Source organism: Etheostoma cragini, chromosome 22 (genome assembly GCF_013103735.1).
Source record: "Etheostoma cragini isolate CJK2018 chromosome 22, CSU_Ecrag_1.0, whole genome shotgun sequence".
Lineage (NCBI taxonomy): Eukaryota > Metazoa > Chordata > Actinopteri > Perciformes > Percidae > Etheostoma > Etheostoma cragini.
In genome coordinates, this window is record NC_048428.1 from 18178764 (window position 1) to 18191392 (window position 12629).

The 12629-nt window shown below is 41.2% G+C and overlaps 1 protein-coding gene across 10 annotated transcripts in view; it reads left to right on the forward strand.

Moving 5' to 3' along the window:
* The window catches only part of abi1a (abl-interactor 1a), a 51425-nt gene that overhangs the window by 27303 nt on the left and 11493 nt on the right, over positions 1 to 12629 (forward strand). For 6 of the 10 annotated variants that reach the window (XM_034862608.1, XM_034862610.1, XM_034862616.1 and 3 more), the window contains exons 3-6: positions 3411 to 3587; positions 6941 to 6955; positions 7607 to 7710; positions 8288 to 8440. In XM_034862608.1, the coding sequence (XP_034718499.1) occupies positions 3411 to 3587; positions 6941 to 6955; positions 7607 to 7710; positions 8288 to 8440 (449 nt within the window). The remainder of the gene's footprint in view (positions 1 to 3410; positions 3588 to 6940; positions 6956 to 7606; positions 7711 to 8287; positions 8441 to 12629) is intronic. The other 4 variants (XM_034862609.1, XM_034862612.1, XM_034862615.1 and 1 more) reach the window with 1 other exon arrangement.

Below are 12629 nucleotides of genomic sequence, written 5' to 3' on the forward strand. Positions count from 1 at the left end.
CTCATTGGATTAGCAGGGCGTTTTCGAAAGGGTGCAACCGCTCGCTGCTGTTTCAAATACACCCTTGTGAGAACCCTTGTATCATCAGCCTGCACTGTTACAGCCGGGCTATTTTCACAGCATACAGGAAGGAGATTAGCTCACTCACTACGTCACCTTCTCACTTCCCCCCTGTGTCGGCCGCGATGATGTTTGTCCACACGTTGCTCTCTGATGAGAAGAGAGTGTGCAGCCAAGACCAGATGCCTCCCAATATAGCGAAATTATTTTTACAACACAATTCTTTTAAGCGGAATTTCTTTCGGTGGTTTTGGTGGAAAGTGGAACTTTCCCAATTTTTGTGTTTTTAGGCTAAAAACCACTTCCTCCTTTTTATCTTACGAAAACAAAGTCACATGTCTTTACGAGGTCTCTTTGAGAGGTTGTGTTTTGGGGTCACAGTGAGGTGAAATAAGCTTAAATCTTTGTTTTGTGAGTAAAACCAAACCTAGAATGACTGAGCTATTCCTCCTTTTCTCTTGTCTCCTTGTCTTCTGCCTGGGTCCATTTTAGCCAATCACTGTACCCCATCACTCCCCTTTAAATGGAAGCTCAAAAGACTGATTCGATTTTGGCACAGCTGCATCCAGACAATCACAATTTATGACTGTTTGAAATTTTGGCATTATCTCTGAGCTGTGGAGTCCAATTATCAGCTCAAATCTGGAGTTTGCAGTGCTGCTAAAATTGAATATTTGTGCTTTGGTTTGTTTGCCTCATTGGGAACACTTTGTCACCGCAGTTCCTTTTTTATTTTATTTAAGAGCCTCATGTGTTCTGGAGGCCTAACTGAGGTTAGAAAAGATGACTGTAGTCAAAGCTCTGTCATCCCTCTTGATTCAAACGGACAAAACAGGAACAGAACGGATGTTTCCCCTTTGTATGGGAAGTCTCTGTGGGAGCAATTATGTATAAGCAACTTTGCATGATGAATTATTAATTCCTCATTTTTTTCTGTCATTTTAAATTATCCAATTTCTTTAATCCTTGTGTGTCCTGTGAGATGTGAAACCTGCTTTGCATCATTTTGCCCGAGAGCTTGTCAGCTCTCACAGGTTTAAAATTAGACTTGATATTCTCCAGAGATGACTGCACTGTACTGGACTACACATAAGTCCAGCAGTGTTTTTGATTGCCTCAACTCTGGGATGGGTGATACTTGAAGGCTAAACAGTGGAACAAGGACGGAGCTCAGTCTGGCTCCAGATCACTGTGGCATGAAAAGAATCCTCTGTTGGCGCTGGTTGCTGAACCCACACCCCCCCCCCCTTGTGAAAGACCATCGTTTTACTGGTCTGCCCTCAGCAGACATTGCAGCCTTTCATCTCTCAGAGGGAAGGGCAGCTGCTCCTGGACTCCTCAGCTTGAGGGTAGTGTGGAGGCAGAGCAGGGAATGGAAATGCAGTGGTGTGTGATGGTAGTAAGATCTGTAGGAGATTTGACAGTGGTGTTTGAAAAGATAGTTGATTTGTCTCCTTGATGGCAGTTGACTCCCAAAAATTAGTTGCCAACTACTTTAATAATCTACTAATCCTTTTTTTTTTTTTTTTTTTTTTTTTAGCAAATTGCTGCATTTCTCTGTTTCTCAGTGTGGATTGAATAGCGCTAGGTTGTTGGCTAGACAAAACCCACTTAAAACACCAAACGGTTAAAGCATTTAGTGAGGAAATAACCATCAGATCAAACCATAATGAAAACACTAGTTTGCTGTAGAGCTAGACTGATAAATCAAAGTTTTGGTATTGGTATATAGTCAGTCTGTGTCCTTGACGGATTTCGCTCGTTTAGGCCAGATATCCATTGCCATAAGCTTCCTTTTCCTTCTTTCTTCCTTCATTTTAAACCTCGGTGGATTTATGAGGACTATGGTTAACTGCTCCTCAGATCTCTGCAGGGTAAATCCAGGCAGCTACCTAGACTATCTGTCCAGTCTGAGTTTTCTGTCGCATGGTTAAAACAACATTTGAAGGTACATATTTTCCACGTACCAAAACATGTTCCTTCCCCGCGATACAGCGATAAGCAATGCCCAAGACAACTCGCCAGACCCTCCTCCACAGCACACTGGGGGAAGGTCTAAGCGAGACTAGGGTCTAGTAAACAAAAACAGAAATGTTAAACTAGGTTTGAGGTAGAGAAACCGGGCCAACAGGAAGCACTAACAGGTTTATTTTTGACATTGCAAAATGTTTAGCTCAGTATGTAGCCACACACAAGGATCTGTATCAAGATTGATTGTTTTTTTTAAATTATGTACAACATAACATTTCATTAGCATACTTTTTAAACTCCCAAATATCAATATCACTCATGGACTCAAAAACTTGCTTTTGTATGGTAATCAATCTGACCTACTCCAAGGCTTTCCCTCTTTGGCTGTCCAGTATTTAAAACTGTTTGGTAATATGTTTTGGAAAAATACACATTTATCCGTTTGGATGACATGGATTTAACTGTGTGCAAAAATGAAAGTGTAAATGGCAAATGGCCCAATTTTGGCAACACAAAGCTTTAAAGAAGTCTTTAACCAACAGTGATCCAGTATTTTGGGAAAGCCAGATTAAAACAAACCTTAGCCCTTTTGCCTCATTTAAGCCCTAATACAGTACTTGTTAAACACTGTCTGCAAACACGCACCGTGCAGGGTATCTAAAAAAGGGAAGCCTACGTTCAGCTTTGTTATTTTTGTCATTTGGATCCAGCAGTGTGCAACGTTTCCTTGTGCATCTTTAAAGTAAATAGTCTTTATAAAGGGGACTGGCTAATTAATGGAACATTTGTGCAATGTCAGTAGAAAAACACTCTACGTCCCAAGGAGCCTAAATTATGCATGGCCTTTTGGCCCAAGCATTTTGCAAAAAAGGAGATGAAAGAGACGTTTTCTCTGATAATAGAAATCTGTGGGCCTTGACTTGATCTTATTCCTCTAAAATAGGAATGCAGTCTTCTTTTAATTGCGTCACTTCAGCCACATTTCATCACTTCGTCACAACACTTTTAATTCTAACTGATCAGGCCTTATCATTTTCCGAATAATAGTCTTTAACAACTAGATTCGGGCGTCAGTGAACTCATTGTCATCAATTCATTTTTTAAAGTCCGAAATGTTGAGATGCACGTGCTTCGGCCATTATGGTGTTCAGGGCCCTGCCTCTACCACAATCAATTTTGTTAGTGTGCAATGGCTGGCTGTTGTCAAAAGTTTACGACCACAGTGATGAAAAGCACAGCCTCAGGATTTCATTGAACCTCCTTAAGCCGCTGTATGACGAGTTCATTTAATCCCAGGGGTTCTTGGAGTACCGTACGTCTCTGGGGTTTCCGCTGGGGCATCGCTCACATCCCCTTTTTCTGTCTCGTGTCAATTACAGACGGTGGACATCCATAAAGAGAAGGTGGCCAGGCGGGAGATCGGGATCCTGACCACCAACAAGAACACGTCGAGGACCCATAAGATCATAGCGCCAGCTAACATGGAGCGGCCTGTCAGGTACATCAGGAAGCCTGTTGACTACACTGTACTGGATGACGTTGGCCATGGCGTTAAGGTGAGCCCACTTTTCCTGATTTTCTGTGTGTTTAGTTTTTTTTCTTTCTCTACTTCAGATCTGCTCTCAGATCAGATTTCTCTACATGCACAGTCCATTAGTTTTTCTGCTTTTGTTCTTCCTTTATATCTAATTTTCATCCCTTCCCCCTCCCTCTCTTTCTTGCCAGAGGTATATTCCTATCTCCCTACCTCTCGTCTCTCTCCCACTTTGACTCGTTTTCTGGCTCGCACTCTTCCTCTTGTGTTTTCTCTTTCATCTTCAGAAAGCACCCCTTCTGACCCTACAGGAATATGTTACTGTGTGGGTTGGTGGGAACGGGTTGTGGCTGGAGATGAACTAAAAAAGTGATTACATCATGTAGCTTTCAGAAAACCACTCTGTTCTTAGAGCGCTGTGAAAACGACAAGCGCAGGACAAATTTGTGAGATGTTTTAAAAGGCACTTAGGCCTCGGAGCGCCCTCATAATCTCGTTCTCCAGTTTCTCTAAACCTTTGCGGAGGAATGATGTTGTTACAATTAGATTTGTAGTTTATTCTCATGTCAGTATAATCTGGCAGGCAGGAGAGAAGCTGATTTGGATGTGATAAACTCTTATGATCCAAGTGTGACATTTTCACTCCCTCTCTGCCATTAGGGCCCTCTTTAGGGGTCACTGGGTTGTCCTGACAGTGGCGGTAATGACATAATTTCCTGATGACTCTCCACCCGCCTCTGCACCATCAATCAGGCAATCTATTGCAGCTTTCAGACAGATTGGATTAGAGGCCCACCATTACCCTCCCGTAGCGTAACAAGCATTGATAAGGCAGGATAAAAGCCATCGTGTCACTCTCAATTTACTGCGTAGGGAGTTACGTTGGATCCGTCCGTCACGGTGGAAGGGTGTGATGCCTAATCGGGAGTGAAAGATTTTATTTGGGTCTTTTCCCACAACAGAGACCTTTTTTCTTCACTGCTTTAATTTGGACATAATGCACTTAAAAGTGTATGAAGGCATTGTTTTATTACCCACAAAAACTATTTCTTTTTTAAGCGAGATTTCAACATATTTAGAAATTTACAAAGAGTAGCGATTGAAAGAACACTGCATATCATATTACTCATTTTCTCCTTTTAAAATATCATGAATGCTGCATTTACGCAACCACGCATGCATGCATGCACTGCTCTGTGCTCCTGCAGCCAGTCATACATCACTCACCACCTTTCATCTATGCATGTCACAGCCCGAAGACCCAATCAATATTTTACATCAATACTCCATATTAATTGACATAGTATCCCGTGATCGCTGCTGTCAGATTCCCGGCTTGTATGGAATATCTATAGCCATGGTTTACTTACTGACCAGAATCAATATATGAATGGGGGTTTAAATCATGTCTATTGCTTCCCGTTAACTGTCACTCCTGCTATACTGTACTGTATGTGGCTGAGTGTTTGCATTGGCCTAAATGTTGAATTGGTTTTATGGCCTCACACACAGTTTGTCAAGTTAAACACTAAAGCACGAACTGTAAGTCAGAGAAGAGACATAATGTAGCGCTCACATACAGTATTTAATGGAAGCTGTTCTCGGATCCAAACAAGCAATAAAGAGGAATTTTCAGAAAGATGGAAGGTGAAATTCATCTGGCGGATAATGTGATTTTTCTCTGAAAATCATATTGATAATAAGTGGACTCTCACAGCTGACGGATCACGGTGTTCCTGCATCGCAAGGCATCCTCGCGGTGACGTGATGCTTTCTAGCTTTAATTTGAAAGACGAGATTTATTCTTCCAGTCAGCTGATGTTTAATCTAGTCAGTTGGGATGATACAAGGGATTTGAAGTCAGATTTCCTTTTGAAGTCCTTTTGATATTTTGCTCTGTGTCACTTATGAGTTTACAAGATTAGTTTAAGGGGCGAGTTTGGGTGTTGAGGAATTCTGATATTTTAGTGCTATTGGCAATGTCAGTCCGGCGTGGGGATGGCGGACCCCAACAATTTACTATACAAAAACAATAAATAGAGCGCCAAATACAGAATGCAAATACATTTAACAGTTGCTGAAAAAATGCCAACCATAAATAGTATCAAACAGTGATTGATTTGAAGATAAGGTTTATAATTTTTCATCTTGCAGCTGATTAATGAACCTGTTTACGAGTTTGAAATATTTAATTAAGAGCTGTTTTGTAGCTTTTAAAGACAAAACAATTACACATTAGCCACCATGACGACATTAGTAAGAACAGTTCACCAGGACATGTTTCTCATCTTTGGACTATATATTTTGGGATGTATCCATGGCGACAACTCTAACCTCCGGAGGTGTTTGTGTCCTGTATACTGAGCATTGACCCTAACCCTCTTGCAGACCGCATTGCTCTAGATTTTTACTCCAGCTCGACATGGCAAGCCTTTATAGGGATTGATACTGACCTTAATCTGAACCTGTCTGCCCCATAATTTAACTTGGACGGAACTAAAGCAATTTCCCACTGACAGTCTGTTTTGAGTAATAAAACAGAGATGTGGCATTAGCCAGGAAGATGAGGGAAGGCAGTAGTAGGCCTTTGCATTCCTAACATGACTTAGATTGTAAATTGAATCTTGTCTAGCTCTGATAACCCTGGGAAGGTAAAAGTTAAATGTGAAATAAGCATTAACAGCTGCGTTTTTTGTAAAAAAAATAAAAACTTTGCTTTTGGGTTTCATCTTCTCTCTTTCTCTCGTGGTCCTGTGAAGCTACAATGCTTTCTGCATGGCCACTGGGGAAGCTGCATTATAGATGAGCCACTTGACTCTGCAGTTGTCAAACCCCACTGCTATGTTGGCTTTATATTCTCTTTAACATCATTCCCCACAAGTACAAAGTTTTTTTTTTTTTTTTTATCGCTGCCAGTAACGTGATAATCAGAGTTTTTTTAAGTCCAAACAAAATGAAATGAATCAAATGAACACACAGATGCTCAGTAGACTTAAAAATCCTTATTACGCTTTGACGTACAAAGATACATTTTTCAATTTCAGACACACTGGTATGATAAAACTGCCTTGTTTACAATTGCTCTGCTATCAGATCCCTGTGAGCTCCTTGCAGCCTGATTGGGACACAGGGTGTGGCACTGTACAGTAGTGTGAGCAAAGGGAGCAACGGTCTCAGTGTTTTCCTCTGCTAGTATGACTTGTAACCGCTGACCTGCCCTGGGCCGCGCTAAATGTTTACTCAGTGTAAATACAGCAAGGAATCATTTTTCTCTTGCTCGCTTGTATCTTGACTGATCCGTTTAGACATGGCCATTTTGACATGCTCTCTTTCTGTCTCTCTCTGCTGTGTTTTTCCCCCCTTCGCCTTCATAAGTGGCTAAAAGCCAAGGTAAGTCTGGTTTGTCATATTGACCTATTCTACTATGATGTACTATTGATTCGTCCAGCTCCCTTTCACAGCAAAACCCCCCAACATGTTAGTGTTGTCATTCCCATGTTATTCCCATTAACATACTTGTAGTCCTTTAGGCCCAGAACACAGTCTGAGGCTCTGTAGCACCCTCCTTGTCAAATTACCAACTGTGTCTGTTGTTATTTACTTTACATTTTGTGTAGTAGTCCATACGTGTCCTGTAGTTTTATTTAAAATCGTTATAGGCTCCCCAGACAAGGCATAAACTCTATATCCTTAATTCCTTCAAAAAGACTCAACAGTTATTTGCAACACTGCAAATCCAGGTGTTGTTCAATTCCACGCTTTAGTTACCCACTTGTTAAGAAACAAGTGTTTTGCAAGAAGCCTTGTTGAAACAACCCAGAGGTTTCTAACCTGAAATCAGCAGCAATCACCCTGTGACTAAGTTAAACACCAGCAGGGATGGCATTACATAACTCTTCAAAACATAAACCAACTGGAATATAAATCTATGTTGTTGAGGAGTCTTTCATCTGGGCAGCCTATAACATTTAATTTCTTCATCACACAATGGTCTGAAGTCATCCGGCTGTTAAATAAGTATTTATTTTCCTCTAATCACAGCAACATGGAAACAATCAGTCAATCAGAGGAGGAACACTATCGAGGACCAATCCGCCGACGCAGAAGCCGCCGAGCCCTCCAATGTCAGGGCGCGGCACGCTCGGGTAAAAAATTCCATTTCAGTCATCATGAAAGGACGACTAATCCTCTAATTATCAAACACTGAATGAAAAAAACCAAGGCTCTTGTGGGGGCGATACAAGTACATGCAGTTAAAGTACATGTCAGTTATTCCTTTTTCTAGATTTTTTTTTTTTATAAATGTTTGGTAAAGAGTAAGATGAAATAACACAATGAACAACAACCCACTGAGCTAACAGGATGCCCTGGGATGTTGTTTTTAAACTCAGTGTGGCTGTGATGGCTGTATCTTTATGGTTTTGGTACCTATACACATTTAATATTACAAACCTGGTGTTAGTGTAGCCAGAGGAAAGGGGATCTAATCCAAAAATAAGTCTGGGAACTTTTATCTGTTCTTGTGAGATAGGCCTCACTCCCTGGTGAAGTTCATCGTCGTCTGATGCACAGCAGCAGATATTAGATATCGGATATTAATTCCAAGAGTAAACTGGGATGTACCCTCATCCAGTCTGTAGCACACAGCATCATCTGATGATTATGATCATTCCTGTCCTCGATTTGTTATTTATTTGCCTTTCCATCTCCGGCCTGCTGCAGACGCAACACTTCCTACAAGACCCTGGAGCCGGTGAAGCCGCCCACGGTGCCCAACGACTACATGACCAGCCCCGCCCGACTAGGGAACCAGCACGGCCTGCAGCACAGCCCTGGTCGCACGGCGTCGCTCAACCAGAGACAACGCACACACAGGTAGATAAGAAAAGATGAGGCAAACAGTCTGTCCCACAAACCAGTGCAGCTCTACCGGTTATTCATCGACTCTTGATAATTGCTTTATGTGTGAGGGATGTACTATTATTTTTGTTTTATATGCCAGCTTGTAAATGCCTTGTGAGCTTTAATGTAATTTACTGCCATTTTAAACATTTTTAGACTTAACAATTAATCGACCAAAAAAATCTGAAAAAGAAGCAATACACTCGATCGATAATGAAAATGATTACTTCCAAGACCCAAAGATGCAGAGATTTCACGATGACATTCTTTGCAGGACACACGGACAGATACATATACTTCTTTTAGCTACAGTACCAGATCCACACACACACCGACCAAGTTAGTTCTATTTGGATAATGTAAAACTCCTCTAAAATGTCAATAATGTAAAAAACCTGCGGGAAGAGGAGCAGATGTTTTCCAGAACAAAGTGCAAGGTGCAGCAAGTACACAGTTAACAGAAGAAGAATTTCTGAGTAACTACAACTAAAACGTAGCAATGCTTCAAAGTACTATGAATACACATTAACAGAATTACCCTGCAGTATACAAGAAAGGTAGAAATGGATTCATAATGAGGACTTGATGTATAAGAAAACTATAGCTTATAAACAGCTGTAATATGCAACTTGATAGTTAAGTAGGCAGCTTAATGCAAAGTTGCACCCCGACATTGTTGCCCACTGATGTGACGAAGTTTGACATCTAAACTTTCACAAAACTTTACGGATAAAAGTCTCAAATCTGCAGTTGAAAATGTTTATTAACTTTGTAGAGCTTTTAATGGCAAGCTAGACAGGTACCTTTTTAATTTGTTTCCTTTTTTGGATCGCTATGAGCGGAATTAGTGTTCCAGCTACCCCTCTAAACTGAGCACTAAATGTGTTTCAGCAACGTAAAGAAAGTATCTCTCCAACAAGCCACTGTACCATGTCGTCTAGTTCTAATCTTTTTACTTTAGTTCAGCTGTTTGCAGCACTTTCGCACCTCTTCAACCTCTCCGCTCTACTAAATCCAGCGTTTGTCTGACAAGGCTCAGGGGGTTTCTTACCATGGCCTGACTCCCTTTGATATTAATATCTGTAAAAGCTCTGATATAAAGTGCCATTGCAAAAAACCCTAAGTCAACTGCAGCATAGAAACCCTTGAACATGACTGTCAAGGATTGGTACCCAGAATTCTCCATGTGAAGAGAAAGTGGGAGACGCTTTCATCAAATTTGAGTTACGAGTAGTGGAGTCGCCTCATTAGCTAAAAAGCCTGTTATGCTGACTGTGATGCTCATAAATATTACATAACTATGTTATTTTCCCAACCCTCGCCCCAACTTCTCTTTCTTGCTCATGCATGGTTGGTAAAACTGCTAACTCACGTGGAGGTTCTTCGTACACTTTATCATTTAAAACCAAACTCCAGGACTTATTGTAATTGTTGGCTTCAGATACTTAAAGCAGCGACAGCATCACTGTTACTCATGTGTGGTTTAATGTTAATGTACCTTTGACAAACGGATGCTGTCCTCCAAGTCGGGCGGTACCCGCCCCGCTGCAGCTGCTCCTGCTGTGGCCTCACTATTTGATTACACAGGCTTGCTGTTGGCTGTGCTTATTCAGCTCATCAGTCTCTGCCATCCTCAGCCCAAAGCCTAAATTCAATATAGGCATCTGTGTGATGCCACTGTTATTATCTCATATGTTTCCAAGGGAACAGTTTCACCGTCATATGCAGACATGATTGTCTTAAGAAAACTTGCGTATTGAGGTCACAGTCAGTATCCTGGTAATACAATTTGCTTACCAGAATTCCTGCTTCAACTCTTAAAACTCAACAAAATGCATTTAAGATGGCTCTGTGGACCAATCATACATCCGAATGCGATAAATGATTTCAAAATGAAGTTAAAATCCACTGTAAATTCATTTTCTTGTCGTGTCCCAGTATTCAACTTGCCTTTACTACTTTTTTAAAAAATGTGGCCTCAACTACCTTCTACTCTTTTGCTCCTTCATTGTTAATTTTAAACACAATTAAAAGTGAACAGGGTCACCATGGTGGCGAAGGGGGCTACCATGGACTAGTTCCCTATCGCTCTCTCGTAACACCTCTCTTTAATCAATATATAGTGTTCAATCACGGTGTTTTCCTGTAGGATCTTTTTTTTTTTTTTGGAAGCGGGGGCAGGTCTGTCCAAACAAGCCGCCAAATGTTTTACATATGAAACGGAACTGACACGTCGCTGCAACACAAACACATCTATTTATTCACCTCTATTCCCACACAATGAGCTATATTTTTCCGTTGTGATAGAACTGTAATTTTTCAGAATAGGGCACTTAACATCTGCAACAGGTCTACAAAATTAATTTGAAAAGAAATTCTTCATAGGGAAACTGAAACCCAAATGAATACATCTATAGGCTATTTCCCATTTATATTATTTTACACTGTCTCACTTACCATTTTAATGTTTCCAGATGTTTGATATCAGGATGATGAGCTGACAGAACTGACAAGTTGAACGTTGTCCAATTGGAACAGACCCCCCCCCCCCCCCCCCCCCCCCCCCCCCCCCCCCCCCCCCCCCCCCCCCCCCCCGCGGTGACATTTTTGGTGGAGCTGTTCGTTTAATAGTTAACTCGTAAGGAAGTGAACGTTTTGACAATAAACTCCATCAACACAACAGTATGTGGAGTTAAACTGGACGGGCCCAATAACCTCTAAATAGTTCTACTTGTTGGTAATTGTTGCAATGTGAGCAGCAGCCAACGGGGGTGCATTACGTCGGCAGTATCATTTAAAAGACGACCGCGGCTACATTGGCCTATTTGAGCAGTATATCAGTATATTTCTGATACCGTGGCGGCAGACATTTTGCCATGGCAGGCCGCCCATAAAAAATCAACATAGAGGAAACACTGAGTCAAATGTGGTATCATTATGCACCGTGTATGTATATATGCCGTGACAAATGATATCCAGGCTGAAAGTGTAGTTCACAAGCAGTTGTCTCTTTTTATTTGTTTGTTCAGTGATTGGAGGACTGTTAAATTACTTTTATCATATTTTATTTCCTTTTTGTAATGAGGAACTGTTTTATGTTTTATGAGGCTTTTCAAATATGCACCAGAGAAGCAGAACTGCAGAAGTTAATAAACATAGTAAATAACCTAGTTATTTTATACATACATTTATATACGTTTCTGTGCTGATTATCTATGCACATTTGAGTGTGCTAATAAACATTACTTTACAGATATAAAGAAAATAAGTACCTTCATTTTGAGACTCCAAATATTAGAATTTTAGGTTAATTGGAGCAACTTGATTGCTACTTTTTAATCATCTTGACTTTTTTGTGCAGCACCCTATACAACATCTCTTGGCTACAGTTTTAGATGGTAAATCTCAAAATATTTTTGAAGTTTGAATTTGGTGTTATTGATCTTTTTATTTATCAATTCTTTCAGAAGAGCTCTGATCTGAAATCTTGTTGCATTTATGTTGAGTCATATTGTGTCGCAATGCCAATGCACATAGTTTTTATGTACTGTTTTCACATTTAGTTCTTTGTTCTTACACGGAGAACAGTGTCTATTTCTTCACTGGCTCCAGAGATTTTTCTCAGCTGTGAGCAGGTGAGACGGTTGATTTATTAACAGCTTGGTGTGTTGAGTGGCGGCTCGGTGAGCCGGGCAGCAAGGTGGAGAAGTGGAGCAGCTGAGTGCTTTCATTTCACCGTGAGCGTTTTGAAACAAAGACTAAATCAAAAGCCGGGGAAGAGATAAATGGGTTAGCAAAGGAAACTGCTAAGTTGCAGAGGGATTAGAATGGATAAGTCCAAAAACATGCAGATGGGGGACTAAAGTACGACGCTCACTTCAAAAGAGAGATGATATGATATTGTTTAGCCTCTATCCCTAAAGACACTTAGCCACCAACATCCTTCAGGGGGCTAACCCCTGCTGGAGAGCCCCAGGGCTCAACTGACATGGATCAGGGGATGGAGTGGGGGATGATGGGAAAAGGGGATAAAGAGATGTGGGGGGAGGTAAGGTGAGGTGGGAGCTGGTTCAGAGGGATGGAAGGAATCAGAGGAGACAGGGCGAGGGGTATGGGAGTCACTTTAAAGTCAATGAGGGGATGAAGAGGTCGAGGGATGGTT